Source organism: Marmota monax, unplaced genomic scaffold, assembly GCF_021218885.2.
Source record: "Marmota monax isolate L192 unplaced genomic scaffold, Marmota_monax_Labrador192_F-V1.1 WCK01_AAM20220418_F8-fsc00044, whole genome shotgun sequence".
NCBI lineage: Eukaryota > Metazoa > Chordata > Mammalia > Rodentia > Sciuridae > Marmota > Marmota monax.
In genome coordinates, this window is record NW_026695198.1 from 9,430,989 (window position 1) to 9,453,651 (window position 22,663).

Here is a 22,663-nt window from a genome sequence, read left to right on the forward strand (position 1 = left end):
GGTCATAGATACATGAATAGTAACTTCTTAAAACTGGTACTTTAAGGATGATTATTTGTTGTCAGAAAGATTGATGAAGAATACTTGCCTTTGAATATGTTCAGGTAAAATGATCTCTGCCATCTGTAAACCTGGCATCTTGAAACCAGTTCTTGTAATTTTCAAGAATTTGAGCAAATTTAAAGGTTTTTCTAACTTACATTTTAGACTTATCATTGGGCTCCACCAGGAGTTCATCTCTTTATGTATGGGGTGTCCCTTTCTTGGACAAAGATAATTTGTTGCCCCTGTACTTTTTTTAACAGCAGAATAATTATCTGTTAGCTAGGACATATGATCCTGCCTTTAGAGCAACACCTTGAACACTGACATTTCATGCCCAAGGAGAAAAGTCCAAGAAAGAATTTGCGACAGCTTTGCTTGCTAGAGATCCTTTAAAACATGTAACATTTTAGGGTGCATCTAAGTGACACATTAACTAAGCATGCTTAAAACCCTCCCTTTGGGTTAAGTTAGAGGAGGAAAAATTTTATATTGCCTTAAGGATCATGACAATATCTGGATATAGAATATATTGTTCTGCATTTTACATTTTAAAAAAGAATCCATGACTTTGTTGCAGAATTATAGAAATGCTTAGTGAGTTACGTTATGGAATATAATTGATATAAAGTCAATTCTACAAATTTGAGCAAAATGTATACTTCTCTTGGCAAGTGGGGTTGTGTTTTCTTCTATCTTCCATTTTAAATGATGTAACTCTTTCTGACATGATTTGAGAATAAAATTGAGTGTTCAACTTTGATAACTAATTCATCTAAATGTCAGGTACTTTTATTTCTCCTTTGAACTTTAGATGGAAAGTAAATTTTTTTGTGTTTTTTTTCTTTTTATTGTGCATGTTTGTGTGTGTTTGTGTGTGTGTGTGTGTATTTAGCCTAATAAATTTGTAGCAACATCTAGGATACTATGTTTAGAAGGATTTGAGGCCATGTCAGGTAACAGGCTAAGCACAACTTTAGGGTATGTGAACCGTAGCTGAGTGAAGGCTAAGTGTTGTTCTTGATGCTGTAAACATGTGGGCTTGTGTCCAAAATAATTTTTGATATGTACTTTTTAAAAATTTCACTATTCATTTAATTGTCTTACTTTATGTATGTCAATGTTTTTTTTAATAACATAGTTGTATGCAAGTTCATTCTTCCTCTAACATAGAAAATAATCCAGTAAGCAGAAACCTGTTTTCTCTACAAAGACATCAAATTATTCTTGTTCTTCTACCTGTTTCCATGAAGAATTCTAGCCAAAGTTTTGACTTAATTCTGTTCAGGCAATTCCAGAGTTTTTCAGACCAGTTCTTTTTGTAGGAAGTTTGAAAGATTTCTTTGGCTGTCCTAAATTCATGAGAAGTGTTCTGATTTTCTGCTTAAACTCTGCTGGGTTTCACTCTGGGGTATTTTAGAATATGTAAGACTGCACAAAGAAACTGATTTATCTTTTCTGCTTATACTATTTCCCAATATACCACATTCGTCTTTTTAAAGGTCAGGCATGAGAGAAACAGGCAATGTTTCTCACTTACCTTGTTTTCTTACTTGTTGGATTTTCATGTCTGAGTTCTTTGGAAAATGTTAATGTGAATTTCTATAAATGCAACTGCTCAATTGTGGACTATGATTTATAAAGAGTTATAGAATCATGGAATACAAAAAAACTCACCATACCCAAGATATTACTCATATTCGTAATATCAGCAAGAGCAATCTCTTTTCTAATTAGTGATTTCTACCAGTGTCTCAGAAATGGCCTTAATTCTGAGGTCAAATGTAGTGTATTATAATTTTCTAGAACCTCAACTGGACTCTTTTTAAAAATTATATTTAAATTTGCATCTCTCTAGGATCTTTGTATCTTTTCTTTCTCAAGAGGGCTATTAAAAATCTCTATTATTGGAATAGTAATCTCCACAAAGTAGCAGCACGAATAACCAGCTGTGATTAGAACAACCAAACTTCAGGGGAAAAAATTGCCACTTTCATCTAATTAAGAGAGAGGAGAGTCTCCTTCCCCTCCAAAATACAACTTCTCATAATATCTGTGTTAGTATAGTGGTTAATGAAAGTACATAATTGCTAACAATAATTATTTTGAAACAGTCATTCTGGGAATAGCCAGAGTCTCTATGAATGAGGTAAACATTAAGTAGCCAAGAGTATGTTTGAATGGGGGGTATGGATAAGAAAAGGAGTTAGGGCCAAATATCACATAGATACATTCTGATTCCCTTATACAATATCTAAGTATATTCAAAGACATAAATAAGAACAAGAAAGATAATATCAGATTTCTGAACATTTCAGTGGTGGTTTATGAAATTCACATACACACTGGCACAAAGCCAGGGGCAGAAACAGAGTCTAATGTATTTATCAACCTCATCGGCACCAGAGGAGATTCAGGGAATCGGAAGCTTCATCAATCCCAAAGCAACAAAACCAACTTTCAGCGTGGACAGGTAATGGAAAGATCTTCATGAATTGTCTTATCTACTATTCTTCCTCTAATTTCTTTCACTAAAAAAGTAGACACAAATTTCCTGTGATACTTGTTTGGTATCTCTTAGGAGTTACAAGAGGGTCATTTCTTAGGGTTCATGTTATTGTTCTGAAGTTGGGTGGACATGCACTTTACCGGGGACAATGCAATTGTAAGTGAGCCTGGCCTTTGTCTAGTGAAAAGCAAAGCAAAACAAAACACAACAAAGTCCCTAAGATTCTACTTTCAGATAGGGAAGACTCACTTGTAGTGAAGTGAGCATCCTGCTGAGAACACCTAGACACATTTGATAAAACATCTTTCAAATGAGTTTGCAAGGCTTTAGAGAGCTATTGGGCAATTAGAGCGTGAGGGTCCAGGATTCTGAAGAGAACGGAGTGCAGATGGGAAGCTGGTAGTGGCAGAGCCTTCCATCATTTGTCAACAGATTCCTAGAAACAAGAAGCCAACCAGAAGGTGGCAGTGGGGTTTGAGATACTGTGCAGAGGTTTATGAGGACTCATGGGGCTTGGATTCTGCTCCAACAGTGAATAGAGGTCCTCATCAACCCACACCTGAAAAGTGAAGAGCTTCATGTGTGTCCTCCCAAAGCAGAGCCAGGACAGGCCCTTCAGGCTGTCAGCAGGGGAGGTGACACTAAGACGCAGCAGAGAAAGAATGAGAGCATGAGGAAGAGAAAGAGAAGACCAATATAAGCCTATATCCTAGGGGCTGCTGCTGTTGGCAGCAGGGTCTGGATCCCTCCATGACCTCAGTTAACAAATTGGGCACTATCGCATCAGTGACTGGAGTCATTGTGGGAGAGAGAGTCATTGTGGGGGCCATTCACAGAGAGCCTCCTGCCCGGTTGTCATGGCTACTCAGTCCATGGGACCATTGCCCAACAGGCACTGTTGGGCATGGCCAAGTCAAGACCTCTATGTGAAAAATAAAATACTGCTGAAAAAAATGTAAAAAAGACATAAATTAATAGAGATATTATTAAAAATGTATTCCTGGATAAGAAGACTCAATATTAGGAAGTACTTACTTCTCTTTAATGGATCTGCAGTTTTAATGCAAAACCAATTGAAATTGCAGGAAGATTATTTTAAGTTGAAATTGGCAATCTAATTCTAAAATATATGTGGAAATGCAAAGAGTCAAATGCTCTCAAAATAACCTTGATGAAAAAAATAATTGGAGCACTTACAGTACCAGGTATCAAAACTTATTATACAGTTAAGGTAATTAAGACAGTGTCAGTTTGCACAGAGGAAAAAAAATAGAGCAAAGAAACAATCCAGCAACAGTTCCAACATTCTAATGTGCAGCATCAGGGAAAAGATTGTCTTCTCAATAAATTTTTATAGTAACTTTGATATCATTAAAAATAAAAATAAATGATGACCCCTTTTCTACACCAAATCCCTAAGTCAGTTCATTACAAATTTAGTTCTAAATATGAAAGGTAAAATAATAAAATGTCTAGAAGATAATAGAAAAAAATCTTCATGGTTTGGGGATAGACTAAGGTATTAAAAGTTTTGTGGTAAAATACACATAACAAAATTTATCATCATAACCATTTTTTAAAGTCTGAAAAAAATCATTATATGCTTTTGTTGTTTACATGCTGATATGAAGTATATATACATTTTAATGGTATCAACAACATTTATATTGTTGTGCAGTTTATCACTATTGTTCATCTCCAAAACTCTTTTTTTTAAATCTTACAAAACTTAAACTCTGTACCCATCCAATAACAACCTCCATTCTTCCCTTTTCCAGCCCTTGACAACCTCTATTCTACCCTCTGCCTCTATGAACTTGACCAGATGTCTCATATAAGTGAAATATTACATTTGTCTCTTTTGCAGCTAATTTCACTGAGAATAATGTCCCTTAGATTTGTGTACATTGTAAAATGGGACAGAATTTTCCCCCTTTTTAATTTAATTTTATTTTTTTAGTTGTAGATGGACACAAAGCCTTTATTTTTATTTCTTTATTTTTATGTGGTGCTGAGGATTGAATCCAGTGCCTCACCCATACTAGGCGAGCGCTCTACCACTGAGCCTCAGCCCTAGCCCAATTTGTTTCCCCTTTTTAAGGCTGAGTAATATTCATCTTGTATGTATACATCTTGTTCATGTGCTCACCCTTCAGTAGACATGTGGGTTGCTTCTACCTTTTTGGCTGTTGTGAATAATGCTGCTATGAATATGGGTAGACAATTGCAGACTAAGATTTTCAAGACAGAAACAGAAGTGCTAAACATAAAGGGGAAAAGAGATCAATTATGCTATTTTAAAATTAAAGACTTCTGTTCTTCAAGAAGCTGTCAAGAGAGTAAAAAGGCTAGTCACATAGAGGAAGACATTGTAGAATATGTACTGGCAAAAGACTTGTTTTAGACTGTATACAGAATACCCACAGATCAACAAGAAAAAGACGGATAACCCAATTTAAAACATGGGCATGACATTCGACCCTGTACTGTACGGAAGAGGCTATCCAAATCACCTAAACATGAAGAATGTTAGCAATCAGGAAATATAATGAAAACCACCATGAAGTGTTACTGTGCACAATAAGAAGTCTAAACTTCAAAAGAATGACAATAACAAGTATTGTAGCCGGTGGAGCACTATAAACTTCCACATATTGCACATACAGAGTATATGTTTGCATAAGCTCTTTAGAAAACTGAGACTATCCATGAAAACGGAGTATAGGAATCCTCTGTTCCCCAATAGAAATGAAGGCAAATATGAGATGGTATATTTAAGAACACTGTGCAATGTATTATTCTAGGAACAATATTGTCCACAAATAGCAACACAGATGGATAATTTAAGATAGTATTTAATAATGAAAATAAATAAAATGCTATTGGACAAAACAGCTGGATGAATTTTACACCCATTGAATGAAACAAGGCAGTCAGAAGGTAAACACACTGTATTATTCCATGAACAATGTTTTCAGACCAGGTGAAACTAATTAGGTATGTCAAAAAATGGGATATTGGATACTATTTGGGTACATACGTGTGGGAAGGGGCATCGCTAGGGTCAGAGGATCCAGCTAATGCTCTGCTACTCATGAAGGGGAGGAGAGGTGGGATCTCTTTCCTCACCCATCATAAGGGTCATGGCTGCCACAAATGATAGGTTAACAAGACAAAAACATAACATACTTTTTAAAATTAACATTTTATGTGGCACAGGAACTATAAGTGGAAGATCCAAAGACCCAGGGAAAACAGTCTAATTTTATTCTCAAATTTAATGACAAATGGACAATTGTTTTGAAATATGATTCATCAAAAAGGTTGAGAGCTGATATTAACCAGCTGAAGGGCGAACCTAGGAAGAAAACCGGTCTGTTCATATGTTCTTGGCCTCTCTGTGCAGCATGCCTTTCTCTTCGGTGTGAGGCAGGACCTCTCCAGAAAGAGGGTCTTATGACCTACCATCAAGCGAAGTAGGTCAGAGAATTTCTTTATGGCCAGCCACAAAAAGGTAGGAGAATGTGAGAGTTTGCAAGTTTTATACCTTGCTTTAAGGGAGAGAAGTTCTAGTTTCCATTAACTGCCTTGTAGAAAAGAAAGTCTGGTTTCTATTACTGATTTGGGGGAGAAGGGCCATGGAGGGACAGGGGGGCAGAAGAACTCATTTTTAGGAATGCTTCTGAGGCCTTTTAATCTCCTTTAGTTCAAAGTGCTCAGCCTGCCAAAGGGCCAGACTTTAGGGTTCTGAGCCCAGACAATTATATGGAATGTTTATTGAGTGTGCAATTGTAATTTGTACACTTTGTGATTATTTTACCATTTATTATAAAATTTCTAATGTATGTATATGTATATAAACACACATACATATATACATGTATACATATACATATATATCACAGAAATTATATATATTCTTATTTATATACATACATAAATAAAATTGTATATACATATATTTTTTTTTTATTTGGTGCTGGGTGCAGTGGTACACACCTGTAATCCCAGCAGCTCAGGAGTCTAAGGCAGGAGGATCATGAGTTTAAAGTCAGTCTTAGCAATTTAGAGAGGCTCTAAGCAATTGGACAAAAACCTGTCTCAAATATAAAAAAAAAAGGGCTGAGGATGTGGCTTGGTGGTTAATGGCCCCTGGGTTTAATCCCTTGTTACCAAAAACAAAACGAAAACAAAAGAAAATCAAAAACAAAAAAAAATAAGCAAACAAAAAATATTTCATACACATACACACACATATACATATACTTGCATATATAATTTATTTAAAAACAAAAGATACTGAGAGGCAGAGCAATAATGCTGGGTCAGAGTCCTGGCTACATCATTCACTAGCAGCTGACGTGGGACAAGTGCCCTTAATTGTGTGTATGAATCTCTCACACTATTGAATAAGAAAGTGAGTAGTATTCACTTCCTGGGTTGTGTCGTTCTGAGGACTAAGTGAGTTAATGTAGGGAATAAAACTTTGAAGAGTAAAATATTTTTAATTGACTGTACAATTGAGGACAGGAAGAATCATGTGCTACGTGTTTGTGTGCCTCCCACAACACATGGTGTAGGAGAGACCACCCATGAAAACTACATGATTCTATCATAGGGGTGATAATAATAGCACACTGGTAGTGTATAGCAACATGGAATGTAGCGATATAGTATTGATAATAATAATACCATTTTTTTCCTAGAAAGAAAGGAACTATCCCAATGGTCACTGGGTTCATTTTGTTGTTGTTGTTGTGCAGGTTGATATTTTTTCCATTAAGGCCGTGTCTCTTGGACAACTGAGGAAATGTCTGATTAGTCATGATGGCATGGGTCCAGGTAAGGGTTGGTTTCTTGGTCAGAAATTGTTTTTGCTCATTTATTAAAAATAATATAAAAGGTAGGTGAAACATATAGGTCATGTAAAACTGAGATCAGAAAATAATTGACTTCTAAAACAGTATACTACAGTAAAGATTTCTGAGGTTAAGCTTATTGCATGACTTACAAAAGCAGACAGTTATGCTATTCTGAGGGAAATTTCCTAAAAGCATGTGTGTGTGTGTGTGTGTGTGTGTATTTGTGTCTAGAAGCACTGGGCAGTGATTTCAGATGCATTTCTCCCATGTTCCTCATCCCAAAGCCTTCAACCCTCAGCAAACCGGGAGCTTTGGGATCATCCTTGATCCTTCCTCCCCTCCCTGACTTTTACGCTGATATATATGTTAACCAAGTCCTGTCAACTATACTTCATTAATATCTTTTTTACTAACTAACTCCTTAGAACTATTAAAATTACTTTTGTTTGTTTGCTTCTGGAACTATATCTTTATTTTTTTTTATTTATTTCTTACATACATGACAATAGTGGAATGCATTACATTCATAATTGTCCATTCACAGCACAATTTTTTTTATGGGTATGTCTTTTCTTTTCTTTTTTTTTAATAATTTTTATTGTTGATTGTTCAAAACATTACATAGTTCTTGATATATCATATTTCACATTTTGATTCAAGTGGGTTATGAATACAACAGACACTAGTATGGCAATATGTAAATCAGTGGATGTGTAACCGATGTGATTCTGCAATCTGTATATGGGGTAAAAATGGGAGTTCATAACCCACAGCACAATTTTTCTTAACGCTGTGTATCAAGTACGTTCGTGCCAAATTATGCCATTATACACGAGCTCTCTCTTTTTTTGCATTACAATTCTTAATACACCTTTATAACACAATTTATCATACTCTGTTTGCACATAAGGCATGTTGACTACATGTATGAAGGTGTGAATTTGGAACTGTAGTCTTTAAAGCTAAAGCGCAAATACATTTTTAACTTATATCACTGCAGAACAACCATTTGTTGTGTTTATTTCTATGCTCCTTTCCCTTTCTTCTAGATTAAGTCTTTTGGAGACTGGACTTATTTATCACTTGTGTTTTCTTTGTAGGGCCCTATAGTACAGTGCTTGACAGGATAGATAGTTTAATTAGTGACCATTCATTGAACGAATGGTTTTAAATAAATGAAATGATTATCTGTAATGCTTTTTGAAAAGAACAAGGAAAAATCTAAAATGGCCATCTCAAAAAGAAGCATGTTTTTGACAAATGCGAAAAGAATGGAAGCAGAGAGGTGATAGGAGCAGTTAATAGAAAGAAAAGAGACACATACGTAAATAAGCGCAGGATTATATTGGGGAAAGTCTTCAAAAGAGGCAAAGGAAAAAAATGAATATAGGAGGGAACAACATAAAATGCTGCCTGTTATATGGGGGGAGGGGGATTTTAGAGTGGTGTCCCAGCACACTGCAAAGGCATGTCACCTGCAGAGGGTGCCACTGCAGAGTTTCATAGCAGAGAGTGTGACAGCAGAGCATGTCACAGGAGAGGGTGTCACTGCACAGGGGTGTCACTGCAGAGATGTCATTGCAAAGGGTATTATTGTGGAGGGTGTCACTGCAGAGGGTATCACAGGAGAGGGTGTTAGTGTAGAGAGTGTGACAGGACAGGGTGTCACAGGAGAGGGCGTGAATGTAGAGAGTGTCACTGCAGAGGAGTGTCACTGCAGAGGTGTCCCTACAAAAGGTATTATTGTAGAGAGTGTCACTGCAGAGGGTATCACAGGAGAGGGTGTTATTGCAGAGGCTGTCACAGTAAGGAATATTTCAACAGATGGTGTCACTGCACAGGCACGTCATTGCAGAGGGTGTCACTGCAGAGGGCATCACTGTGGAGGGTGTCACTGCACAGAGGTGTGACTGGAGAATCTATGCCTTTAGGTTATTTTCATAAAGAATGGAAATGTGCATGGAGATTTCTTGCACTGCCCCAGATCTGCCCTGCATGTAGGGCATGGACTTGCAGAATGGCTGATCAGAATGAGGCTGTGACTTCAGCATGGATCAGAGCAGAGCAGTTGGCTTAAGCAGACTCTTGAAAGTGATTCTGAACCTCCCGTTGGTGATGAGGGAAGGAAATGATGATAGAAGTCTAACCCACACCCTGTAAAGCCCAAACTGAGGTGCTATGCAGAAAAGAGCAGGGCAAAAGCTATCCTAGGTGATGGGAGAAAAATTAGGGATTTATTTTGAGGGGTGTGGGGGGGGGCTGAATGCTTGAATGAGAAGGCATTATAATGTTTGATACAAAAAAATGAGAACTACAAAAGGAAAAATGAAGGAAATGCTGTGATTTTAAACATGTTTACAGAACCCAATTACTCACACAGAAAAGGCTTTCGGTAGAGAGAGCAACAGACTTATAAAATATTGATTTTTTTTCTTTCCGTGAAACATTCATTAACAAAAACCTGTTCAGGTGTGGGAAAGACTTCAGCAAATTCTCAAGGCTTCTTTTTTTTCTCCCTTTTCATTTTTTAAAAAGAAGTGATGCACAACATTATTCTTTTTAACATGAATACAGTTTATCTATGGATAAGAGAAATAAAAAGCTTTAGTAAAACACCCAATTTGCAGCAAACTTTGTAACATTTCAGAATATCCAGGAATTATCGGAGTATCGGAAAGCAAGTAAAATAGGCTCCTGGATCCACTCCCAGAGATTCTCATCCAGTGGATTCTTAGTAATCAGAAATATGCATGCTTTTCTGTTTGTTTTAATACAAACGCTTGATTGATGTCGGCCATGGACTGGCTTCCAGGGGAAAGCTCTGGATCAAGAGCTGCTGTATGCCAGGCATTTTGCCAGAGGCTGGACTTATGAAGGTGAACAAGATGCAGGTGGTCTCTGTGCTCATGGGCAGGGCCCAGTGGGGGCAGACACATATGAAATAATTTTATTAAATTATAATAAAGTATGATAAATATTCTGAATGTGACCTTCAGAGTGCTGCTATGCCTTAGTTAAGGGGATACACTGAGTCCAGAACATGAAGATTTTTTCATGAAGAGATGGAAGATGGCGTAGGTTGGGGTAAGAGCCAGGTGTTAGCTGGATACTTGGGAATTTTGATGAACATTTATGACTGATAGAATTAAGTTATTTGAAATTCGGAGAAAATTGGAAATAATCATTATAATGTGATTTTGAAATTCTTCAACTAGATTTTCCTTACTACATTCTATTCACTTTTAACTAAAAGAAAAGCATTGCTATAACAGACTGTCTAAGCTAGGTTTATTTATTTATTTTTTTAATATGTACTATAAAATGTCTGGTAATCCATCACCCCCTAACTGAAGCCTACACTATTATCAATACCAGTTATTCTACCTGTGTTTGCCTCTCTTATACTCACCCCCAAGATATCATCTCCAATTTTTTTATCATTTCTTGATTTTAAAATATAATCTTGGCTTATAAAAAGGCTTTATGAATAATGTCTTTATCCTTGAAAATACTTTTGATAACTTCGTGCTTTGTAAAAATCGTGCTGTGTTATATGAAGTCTTTTGTGATGATATGTCTTTTAACTCAAGTGTTTGTTTCTGAGATTCATTCATTTTTATGTGTGGTATTTCAGATAATTATTTTCACATGTGTGTAAAATTCTTTTGTGTGGCTACACATAATCTATCTATCCATTTCTTGTTAATGGATAGTTGTGTTGTTCTTCGTTCAAATGTTACGAACACACTGAAATGGACATTCTTGAAGTGTCTCTTTGTGCATAGAAGCAAAAGTCCCTCTAGGGTGGTGGCTGCAATTGGGGATGAATTTGCTGCCCTCTTACTCCAGGGTATTTAGCAATGCCTGAAGATACTTTGGTTGTCACAACTGATAGAAAGTACTACCAGCATATAGTGGATATAGATATGGAATCTTGCTAAATATTCTACAATTCACAGAACAAAAATCACAACAAGAATCATCAAGTCAAAAAATGTCAATAGTGCTCAGGGTGAGAAATCCTGCTGTAGGGTAAAGGTATAGATGTCAGTTTCTAGTTCAAAGGATATGGTCATGTTCAGTTTTAGACATTAAACTACTTGTTTCAAAAATGATAGTCCCGAGTTTCCTCCTATCTATAAGTGTGTAGGAATTTATGTTGTATTATATTTTCATCAACATTTTGTACACCTCATTTTTGCCTTTATTCAGGGGGCATCAAGTGGAGTCTCACTGTAGCTTTAGTTTGCATTGTACTGATTTCTAGGAAAAGTGAGCATTCTTTTATCATTTTATTGTACATTGAATTTCTTCTACCGTGGAAATATATGCCTTTGTCTGTAATGTCTAAGGTTAAAGCAAAAGTCCTCTAATAAAAAGCAGCCAATCAGGTTTTAAAATAGATAAGATAGAAGTTCCCTTTATATTCAGGTAACAGCCCCAAGCTGTATGTTGTGGTGACTGCTGAGTCATCCATGAGGGACGTGGGGTCCTTTTAGCCTGTTATTCTCCCAACACCGCATCACGTGCTCTTTTGTGTTCCCAGGGTCACAGCACGTGGGAAAGAAAGAAAGTCCCTAGAAACAATGGTTTTTAAGCAAGTGAGATGGAAGCTAGACTTCTGGCCACATTTCATTACTGGTAAATTAGTCACATAGTTCACCTCTACCTGCAAAGACACCTTGGGAATGTGGACGTTAACTTTGAAGAGTTGTCAAAAGGCAGAGAGCAACTACCACTGACTGCTGAGCTATCTTCTGCTTATGGTACATTTTGATGATTGAAATTCCTAATTTATTAGTGCAGTTGAACTTTTTTTTAAAATGATGAGCACATTTTGTGTCTTAAGAAAATCTTCATTGCCCTTAGGGTATTCCAGATAGATAGGTAGATAATATTCACATACATGTATTTATGTTTAAACGTACACATGCATATATTATAAGTCTTGTCTTTAGGATTAAAGTATTTACTCCATCTGTAATTAATTTTTGTGTATGATATGAGGGTAAAATCCACTTCAATTTTTTTCTGTATGTATAATCAGTGATACCATCATTGTTAATCAATTACTACATATTTACCCATGTGCTCTACAAAGTCACCTTTATGGTAGACAGGCAGCTCTTGCTTTTCACAGTTTCTGTATGCATAAATTTTAGTTATGATGATTTAAATAATGCAAATCCCCTACCCACACAGTTCAAATTTCGGTTACCATCCTAAACTAACTGTAACTGCATCAAGTACAAATATGTTTCCAGCTTTTCAGTCCACAAATCATGATGTGAATAACAGATGCACATCCTAAGCAATGACCAATCATGTCACTTCTCTCAAAGTCTGTTGGTGATGGGTCACTGCACAGCTGTTATGAGTTCATGCCCAGACAGCAAAGCATGTGTTTGTATTGGCTTCTTGTCTACCAGCAATGAATCCGTGTGGGAGTTTATAATAATGTATAATTGAAAGATGAATTTGCAACAAAGAAGTGAAAAAAAAAGAAAGAAAAGTGAACATCATGGACGTAAAATTCAGATCTAACATAAACTTAGTTTTAGAAGAAACTCAACAGTCTTAGGGATTTTGACATTGCTGTGATTAGGCAGCCTGCAGAAATCAGTGACAGTACTGAACACCATGAATGAGCAAAGCGGTTGTAATAAAAGAATGTAATTTTTGATAGAAACTTTACATTAGAGGAGTGCTCATAGAATTTTATGACATCGAAAACATGGAATATAAAATGTTAGAAGGTAATGGCAAATTAAGAAAGGAGTTTGGCATTTTACAAAGGCACAGAAAAGATGTTTACTCTATATTGTAGATTATTTGACAAAAAAAGAGAGAGAGAGAAAGAGAGATAAGGAATATACAATTACTTTTAAGATTTTTTCACCAATAAATAAAACCTTTTAATTTTTGATAAATTACTGGATACTAAATATTAGTGTTACTATTTTTTTTCATTTTCAAATACAATTTTAACTAACAGCAAGAGAGTTTTTGATGTTTTCACACAAATGTTTAAAAGTCAACTAACAATTGCAACTTTCCCCATTGATAATTAAGATTGCTTGTTATGGTTTCTGATTGCAGTCTGCTTTATAGTTCCACACTACTCTACAGAGAAAGCAAAGACAAGTTTATATATACGTATGGTATAGGTCAATCATTTTTGTTGTTCCATAGTCAACTTACCTATGCCAACATTGATTCTGTATTGCTTTAATTAGTACAGATTTATAATAAATTTGAATAACTAGTAGGGTGAACCCACTACCTTATTCTGATCCGGATGTGCCTCTGATATTCTTAGGCCCTTGTCACCCACATAAATGTGATCATCAGTTTGTTGATTTTCTTGTAGAACATTGTGGCAAACTTGATTTAATGACATTCTCATTTGTTTATAAGAAACAGACATCTCCTCAATGTCTTCCCGATTCTCAATTTGGGATCGTGCTCTACTTCTTCATGGTGTTTTACTGCCATTCCTTAAACATAGACAATTTTTCTGTAAATCATACTACAACTGTTTTTATATTTATTCCTCTATTTTTTATAGCAATTTGACAATAACTTTCAATGACTTATTTTTTTTTTGAACTGTTGTTTGCTGGTCAATAGAAATGCACTGGATTTTTATGTATTTATTTTATTTTATTTTTTATTGGTTGTTCAAAACATTACACAACTCATGACATATCATCTTTCATACATTTGATTCAAGTGGGTTATGAACTCCCATTTTTACCCCAAATACAAGTTGCAGAATCACATCGGTTACACATCCACATTTTTCCATAATGCCATATTAGTGACTGTTGTATTCTGCTACCTTTCCTATCCCCTACTATCCCCCCTCCCCTTCCCTCCCCTCTTCCCTCTCTACCCCATCTGCTGTTGTTCAATTCTCTCCCTTGTTTTTTTCCCCTTTCCCCTCACCATCTCTTATATGTAATTATGTGTAACAATGAGGGTCTCCTTCCATTTCCATACAGTTTCCCTTCTCTCTCCCTTTCCCTCCCACCACTCGTCTCTGTTTAATGTTAGTCTTTTCCTCATGCTCTTCCTCCCTGCTCTGTTCTTAGTTGCTCTCCTTATATCAAAGAAGACATTTGGCATTTGTTTTTTAAGGATTGGCTAGCTTCACTTAGCATAATATGCTCTAATGCCATCCATTTCCCTGCAAATTCCATGATTTTGTCGTTTTTTAGTGCTGCATAATACTCCATTGTGTATAAATGCCACATTTTTTGTATCCATTCATCTATTGAAGGGCATCTAGGTTGATTCCAAAGTCTAGCTATTGTGAATTGTGCTGCTATGATCATTGATGTGGCAGTATCCCTATAATGTGCTCTTTTAAGGTCTTCAGGGAATAGTCCGAGAAGGGCGATAGCTTATTTTATATGTAACTGTTTTTCTCATCTCTCTGATTCCAGTGAGTATCTGTAATTTAGGTAGTAGGGTGAACCCACTACCTAAACCCACTACAGATGTGTGAGTAATCACAGTTCTGTTTCTTTTTTTCCTATCCTCACTTTTCTTTCTCCTCTCTTCCTTCTCTCCTTCATTTTCTCCTCTTCTCCCTCCCATTTTCCCTTTCTTTCTTTAGTTTCACTAACAAATGCGGTAACCAATGATAACTTCTAATTTTTCACCCTTTAGAATGATGATTGATTGTGACTTCCTATATTGTATAAACATATCAATCATCTGTACCTGAGTATAACTGTATTTATATAAGCACATCTATGTGAATTTGCTTCTCACTTTATTTTTAGCTCACATGCATTTAATTTTTTTTTTAATTTTATGGAGAGCCTGTGTCCCTGATAGGAAATCTTCTTTTTTCCCTCTGCTTTTACTAAACTGAGTAATTAGGTCACTCACTCATGCTTTCATTTCTCTACTGGTATAATTTATATGTGCATATTTCTGAAGCCAAATTGCCTGACAAGTGTACTTTAAAAAGAACATTTGGAGGGTCTATGAATAAAATCACAATGTTAGTACATTTTGTGCTACAGAATTAAAGTGATCTTCTTTGTCAATTTACACAGGTAATGGATGGTTTCTCAAGAGTATCATTGTTAAGTCTGAAGAGGAAGATAGCAGTCAGGAGGTGCTGTTTCCATGCAACAGGTGGGCTATTATCATTATGCAAAGTTATGCAAAGTGATGCTCTCCCTGGGCCAGTTCATTTCAGCTGGGTGGTCCCAGCTGTTAGTGTACACCAATTCCTCTCTTAAAATCAAAGTCGAAGGTCTTCTCAGGAAGCCGCTCCTATGAGCATTAACAGTTCTCTATTTGTAATATTCAACATTTTCCTCTTCTGGAATAAGTATGCTGAGATGGAACGAAAACTGGATTAGGACCCAGAATAAAGGTTCTTATCTCTGTTTCTCAAATACTTGCTAGCATACTGCTAGTTCTGGGTACTTCTTTCAACTTTTCTCAAGTTCAGTGTCCTCATTTGTAAGGCAGGAATAATGCTTTATTTCCCTAGTTCATTTGAATCATTTAAACCCAAATGAAATTATGTGCATGAACTCTGAACTCCTTTATACTAAGATGGCATAATAATAATAAGAGAATCAAACTTCAAGGGCAGCTGTGTAATTTCTTGGCCAAGTAGCCATAGGTGAATCACTTAAACTCTGATCCCCAGTTTTCAAAATCTTATGATTATAAAGATTAAATCTTCCCTACTTACTTTATAGAGGTGATGCAAATAGAATATCAAGAATATCTTACAACAAAATGCACTAAAAATAGACATTATGAAATTAACCCATTATGTCCCAAGTTTTTAATTCTGCTAATCTAACAATTATCCAAATATTATTTCAAAGTTATCATAGTGGTATATTTGTTGCCCAATTAACCTTTTAGTAGATGTTCCACATCTGGAATGATGGGACAAAATGGTGGTAATTTCTGTTTATTATCAACTAATCTGTAGAGTGTGTTGATCCACTTGTTCAGTCTTCATGCAATAGGAATTGACCAGCTTCCATATCAAGAAGTGGAATACACATTGGAGGCCCAGCAGAAAGGAGTCCTATCTCTCTCAGCAGGGACCCCTTGCCTCCCACATACGCACCAGTGTTAGCCTAATGGCCATGGGAGAGACTTGCACTGTGAGGACTCAGGTTTCAGGATGTTACATTTATGTGACTGCATGTTCCTTTGATCTGGAGAACTCATGCCTTGCATTTTGTGTATTACTTTATTCCTCTATTTATTCATGCAAAACCATGGCATGGAAATTTGGATTTATAGGAACAGAATGATGCAGATGAAAATAATTGGTGTCAGGCACTACACCAAGTCCTGGATATATAGAGATAAAAATAAAGATCTCCTGTCTTCAAAGAGCTCTCACTTGATGACTGATAAGGGAGGAGGGATGTAATTCTAAATGAAGCTGGAGAGCTGGGTGTGCTCTTTAGCAGATGGGTTGACTTCACTATTCCCTAAAGTGATTTATACTCTATCAGACTTGCAGAGAAGCACACTGGGTGGCTGGCTGGATTTTACTTTACTCTTTTTGATTCTAGGAAATATCCACTCTTTTGAAACTTAATAAGGAATTTCATTCTTTATGAACGAAATTTAAAACACTTTTCTTATCTTCTTCCCCAACCCAGTACACATTCCTTTAAAATGCATGTGTACCATAGTAGTTATTGACATTTTACAAAGTTAAAGTTCTCAGAAGAGACCTTATATTTTTGTTTTTGCAAGAAATCTTTCTTATTAATTAAAGAACAGTGAAAGGAGCAAAGATTCATGATTTTCAGAAATATATTTGAATAATAACACATTACTAACTAGCTCTGACAACTTTCAGTTTATTCATAATGCCTATTTTGCAGGGTTGTTTTAGGATTTCAATGTATATAAAGTACTTGCAAAAATGGCTTGTGATTATTAGAAGCTGTAGGGTAGCAAATGTCATAGAAGCAATTGTAAATATAAGAAATCTTCAGAGGCAAAACCAAACCAAATGGAACAGGAAAACTCACTTTTATTTCTAGATCATATATCAATTACGTAGAATTCTCCAAATAATTGGCTTTTAAAAAATATGTATCTGCATAGTCCAATGTGGTAGCCATTAGCCACAATTACATTTAAATTAATTGAAATCAAATAAAACTTTAAAATCAGTTATTTTGTTGTACTGTCTACATATTAAGTGCTCAAATGTGGCCACATGCATATAACATTTCATTCTATATCACATCTAGATAATTGATATTATATGAAGCTATGTTTAATATTATGTGATATAGTTTTATTGTTTTGAATGAGATGGTATCTATGAGATATCATGAAAATAAATAAAAGATGATGATTTTTCTAAGTGTGTCACATTTAAGACAAAGAATTGTTCTGAGCAGATGATAAGAGTCATGTTCTCTTCAGAGCCAAAATTAATTTTACTGGCAAGGTAAAGGAGTAGAAGTCAAAATGGAGGTGACTTATTCCTACGTTTCTGAATAATTACAAGCCTTGGAAATTTGATTTATAGGAATAAGATGTTGTAGATGAAAATATTTAAGATGATGTATTGTTCAACACAACATCATATTAAATATTGCATACAGGTGTATCATTGCGTGTCATCCTTAACTGAATTATGGCAGTATTAACTGTTTTCCTTGCTCATTTTCTCTGATGACCCAGGGTTAGATAAGTACAAAAAGAGAAGTTTTCTAGCTATTTCTTCAGAAGTGGAAGAAACCAAAGATAACCTACTTTATGCCTTGTTTGACAGACAAGAAAACTGACTCTCCAAGAGATGAATGACATGCCCAACTCATAGAAGAGTTAGCCAGAGAGCTGGGTCTCTGTGATCCTGAACTCTCAGAGAATTTTAATCCAGTGTCTCTCCATCTGTCTTTTCCATTGTATCACCATGATCTTGTGTATTGTCCTTTAGGAAAAATATCTCCACGCAAAATGCTGAGTTTTCTATAAAATTGTTTTGTCTGAAAATTCTAATGACATTTTGGAGAGTTTTGAAGACCCAGGTTTTACTATGTTCTCAGCAGAGTTTATCAGTTATTTAAATTCATATCCCCTTTTAATTATGAGAATAGAAAAGGCCTCTGAGAAACAAAGTTATTTATAGCTTTATTGCAGAGTTAAGAAACAGCAGATTTCTTCTGTTGTGGGACTCTCTAAGGTTGACATGGCTCATGCGTCCGTCAATCTTTCATCACTGAGAAAAACAACTTAGAGGAGGAAAAGCTTGTTTTGATTCATGATTTTGGAGGTTTCATGGAGCTGTGGACATCTGGGTTCATTACTTTGAACTTGTAGTGAGGCAGAACATGAAGGGAGAGTACAACAGAGGAAAACTGCCAGATCATGGCATCCAGGAAACTGAGAGAGAGAGGAAGGGGCCAGAGAGAAGTTAGACCCTTCCAGGGTACTCTCCCTGTGACCTGCTTTCTCCAACGAGGTCCTGGTAATCTGTTCAACACTCAATGAACTAATCCACTAATGATGTCAGAGCCCCCATGATCCAATCACTACCTAAAAATCCCAACTCTGAGCCTGGCTGCCCTGGGGACCACGCTTTCAACACACAAGCTTTTGGGGGATATTCCAGATTTAATCTGTAAGAGCTATCTCCCGTATTGCTGGAGAGAAAAATCAGAAGAATATCCATGGCAGTGTTTATTTGACTTGTATCACAGGGTAGGCTCAAGGTAAAGCCAGAACTCCACACACAGACTCATGATCCTCACGGTAAAGCTTAGGTGGGCTCTGTGGTACTTCTATTTCACAGACAAGGAAACTGAGGCAAAAGAACAGTTTTTATTCAAAAATATATATTGGTGGAATACATAACTATAATAAATAAAGCTGATGGAAACAGAATTCAGATCAAAATATGTCCAGTTCCAGAATTGTCTGCTTTTACCTGGAAACCACAGCCACATATATCTAGCAAATTCCTCCATTGAGACTAATTTGAATTTAAAGATGTAGCACAAAAAAGAATGCAACATAATCTTCATATTGATTATATGTTTAAGTAATCTTTTTTAATTTTTTGAATTTGAAGGAAATGAAAAATATTAAAATTCACCTTTTACCCTCTACATTATTTATTTTTTGCATATGTGGTTCATGTCTTATTTAATATTTCTCTTGCAGAGTGCCATAATAGAGTCTGAGGGTTTGGCCGCAATGTACAACTGCTAGTCACATGCCAGGAGAGAAATCAAGGCTGTCACAAACAGTACTCCAAATGAGAAATATTTACTGATTTTAAGATGCATTAAAATATAGGTAATGTTTCCAGAGGACTTTTTTAAAAACCAAAATTTTAGAGTGAACTAATGTGACCTTGCAACTCAAGTGTAGGACAGTTTTGCTGAAGTTAACTAAAGACAATTTGGAGTGGCTTGAAATTGCAAATGCTTTTTAAAAATTTGGAGCTTCTGCCCAAAGATCTCTTTAATCCATTTTATATTTTACTCTTTCACATAATGTACTTTCTTTCAATACTCTCTCTTATTAATTATCTCCTCTTTCCATGGCAGATGGCTAGATGAGTATCAAGATGACGGCAGGACAGAGCTGGAATTGATTGCAGAGAGTAGCCATGGTGAAGGCAGATGGACAGGACCAGCCACCTCCTGAAAGGGGACACTGGGAGTCGTCACTCCACTGAGCTTCAAGTGGCTATGGGTCTGATCATGACCATGTGTTTGCTTAGACTGAAGCAAACACCTGGGGAGGGTCAGTTCAGCTGGGACACATTCTCTGCTTTTGAGAACTTCCAAAGTTGGGAGAAGCATTGAGACAGACCATCAGCCAATGACTGACCAGGATCAGCCTCTGATGTCTGGACTGTGCACACCACTATTTCTTTCTTCCTCCCTTCTTCTTCTTTCTTCTCCAACTTCCCCTTCCTTCCTCCTCTTTCAGAAACTTAGACACCTATTAAGTTTACTGAAATGTTTAGATAGCTATCTTTTGCAAGTGAAGAAGTAACATTTGATTAATGTAAAATACTATTTTGCAACATACATTAATTTCAAAGTGGAAGTCTTAATTTTAGCTGATGCCATGTCTCTGTTAGTATTGGTGGCAGTATCAATAAGAAAAATATCAAAAGAAATGGATTGATTGGGTTATCTTTCATCCTCATTGCCCTTTGCACTGGTCCTAGCGAGACTGGGTCTTCTGTGAGCTTAGAAGTTGGACCTACAGGTAGACAGTAACAGAGCACCATGCAGGAAATGTATCTGGAGGCAGATATCTGACATTTATTAGTCCCTTTCGCCCATGAAGTCTCAAATATGTGTCATTGTTGTACCTCAGGCAGACGCTTCCAATCCTTCAAATTGGCACAAGAGATAAAACCCCTCTGCCATCCAGGAGAGATCTTGGTATGGCTTATAATATCAGAGATGCCTGTGTTCCAGTCTCAATCCTGCAACTGTGAGGTAATGACTATCATCATCCCCATTCTGCAGATGAGAAAACCAAGACTTGGAAAGGCCAAGTGACTTGCCCAAACTCATAGAAAGAGATGAACAGGAGATCTGGGATTGGAACCCAGTGGTCTGGCTCCAGCCTTTGAGCATACACATGATTTTCCCTACCTTATTGTCTTCTCCACCTGTTTTAGTACCCTATGAAATCATGCAGAGGGGACCAATGAATCTCCTCAGGTTCACTTCCTTCATGGTTTCCGTCATATGCAGCTATAACCTGAACTATTATATACTTGTTTTAAACTGTCTTTAAAACAGGTAATTTGGTGGTAGAGGAGAGCTGAGCCTCATCTGAAACGATGTCGATAATATCCATGATATCACTAATTTAATGTCATATATTTTTTTCCTAAAGCACATTAAAATTAATCTATATCTGATGAACTTTTAGGTTAATCTATTTACAACCTAAGATTCATTATAGACATCCAAAATTATGCATTTCACCATTTGGAAAAGCACCTAGAATACATGTATATACCTATTTCACTCTAAGCCTAGCATATAGTGATCAGTAAGTGACATTTCAATTAAAGAGATTATTGTTAACATGGTTTACCTTTTAGCACCCCTTCGTAATTGTATATTTTATATCTGAGAATAAAAACACATCAAGAATTAAGTTTTGGTGATTTACATTTTGCTACAGTTTGGATCCAGAATGTTCTCAGTGCAAAGGTTAGAATTGGACCCCAGCCTGGTGCTATTGGGAAGTGGTGGGAACCTCAAGAGGTGGGACCTGGTGCAAGACCTTCAGGTCACTGGAGGCTCCTGAAAGGGATCCTGCAACCCAGCCCCTCCTCTTTCTCCTTCACTTCCAGGCCAGGAGATAAGTGCATCTGCTTCACCCTGCATTCCAGCCATGACACACTGCCCGAGCACAAATCAACAGGGCCTGTGGATCATGAAATGAAACTTCTAAAACTGTGAGCCAAACTAATCTCCCTCCTCCCTCCCTCCCTCCCTCTCTCTCTCTCCTTCCTTCCTTCCTTCCTTCCTTCCTTCCTTCCTTCCTTCCTTCCTTCTTTTCTTTTCTTTCTTTTACTAGGATTGAATCCATGGGTGTTTAATCACTTAGTAACACCCCCAGCCCTTTTGTTTTATTTTTTTATTTTGTGATATGGTCTCATTAAGTTGCTTAGGGCCTCACTAAGCTGCTGAGGCTGGCCTCAGACTTATGATCCTCCTGCGTTAGCCTCCCAAGTGGCTGGGATTAAAGGTGTGTGCCACCGCTCCTGGCTTAACCCTTTTATCTTTATCAGGTGAAAATCTCTGGTTATTTGTTACAGTAATGGAAACCTGTATAAGACACAGCTTTTTATTAAAGTGGCCTATAGACTAAGCTGAGAGTAAAACTAATAGTCATAGAATCCAAGCTATGGGAAAACTTGGAGAATCAACTGTAGCCTTTGCTGACACTTACTCATGGTACCCAACACAAAGCAGATACTGCATTAGCATATTCACTTATTTATCAGTAGTTGTTAAGGATCTCCCTTGTACCAAATACATGATCAGGTACTGGGGGAAAACAAATGGAAAAAACAACATAGTCATTTTTTTTTTTTTTTGCCCTTGGAGGGGCTAACCTTCTGCTGGACCTGGATGAATAATACACTTTTCAATATAAGGTAGTAGTGCTCTCTGCTAACCCTCAAGCCTTGGGAGATGGAGATCACGTTGTGCTCCACTTTGAATATCTAGTTCTTGACATACTG

The 22,663-nt window shown here is 36.6% G+C and overlaps 1 protein-coding gene across 1 annotated transcript in view; it reads left to right on the forward strand.

Annotated features, from left to right (window-relative positions):
- Positions 1 to 21,818, forward strand: part of Rp1 (RP1 axonemal microtubule associated) — a 316,472-nt gene extending 294,654 nt beyond the window's left edge. Inside the window, exons 27-30 of the mRNA XM_046428620.2 lie at positions 2,361 to 2,515; positions 7,315 to 7,393; positions 15,483 to 15,564; positions 19,986 to 21,818. Coding sequence (XP_046284576.1) covers positions 2,361 to 2,515; positions 7,315 to 7,393; positions 15,483 to 15,564; positions 19,986 to 20,085 — 416 coding nt within the window. The 3' untranslated portion in view covers positions 20,086 to 21,818. The remainder of the gene's footprint in view (positions 1 to 2,360; positions 2,516 to 7,314; positions 7,394 to 15,482; positions 15,565 to 19,985) is intronic.
- Positions 21,819 to 22,663: the final 845 nt, after the last annotated feature.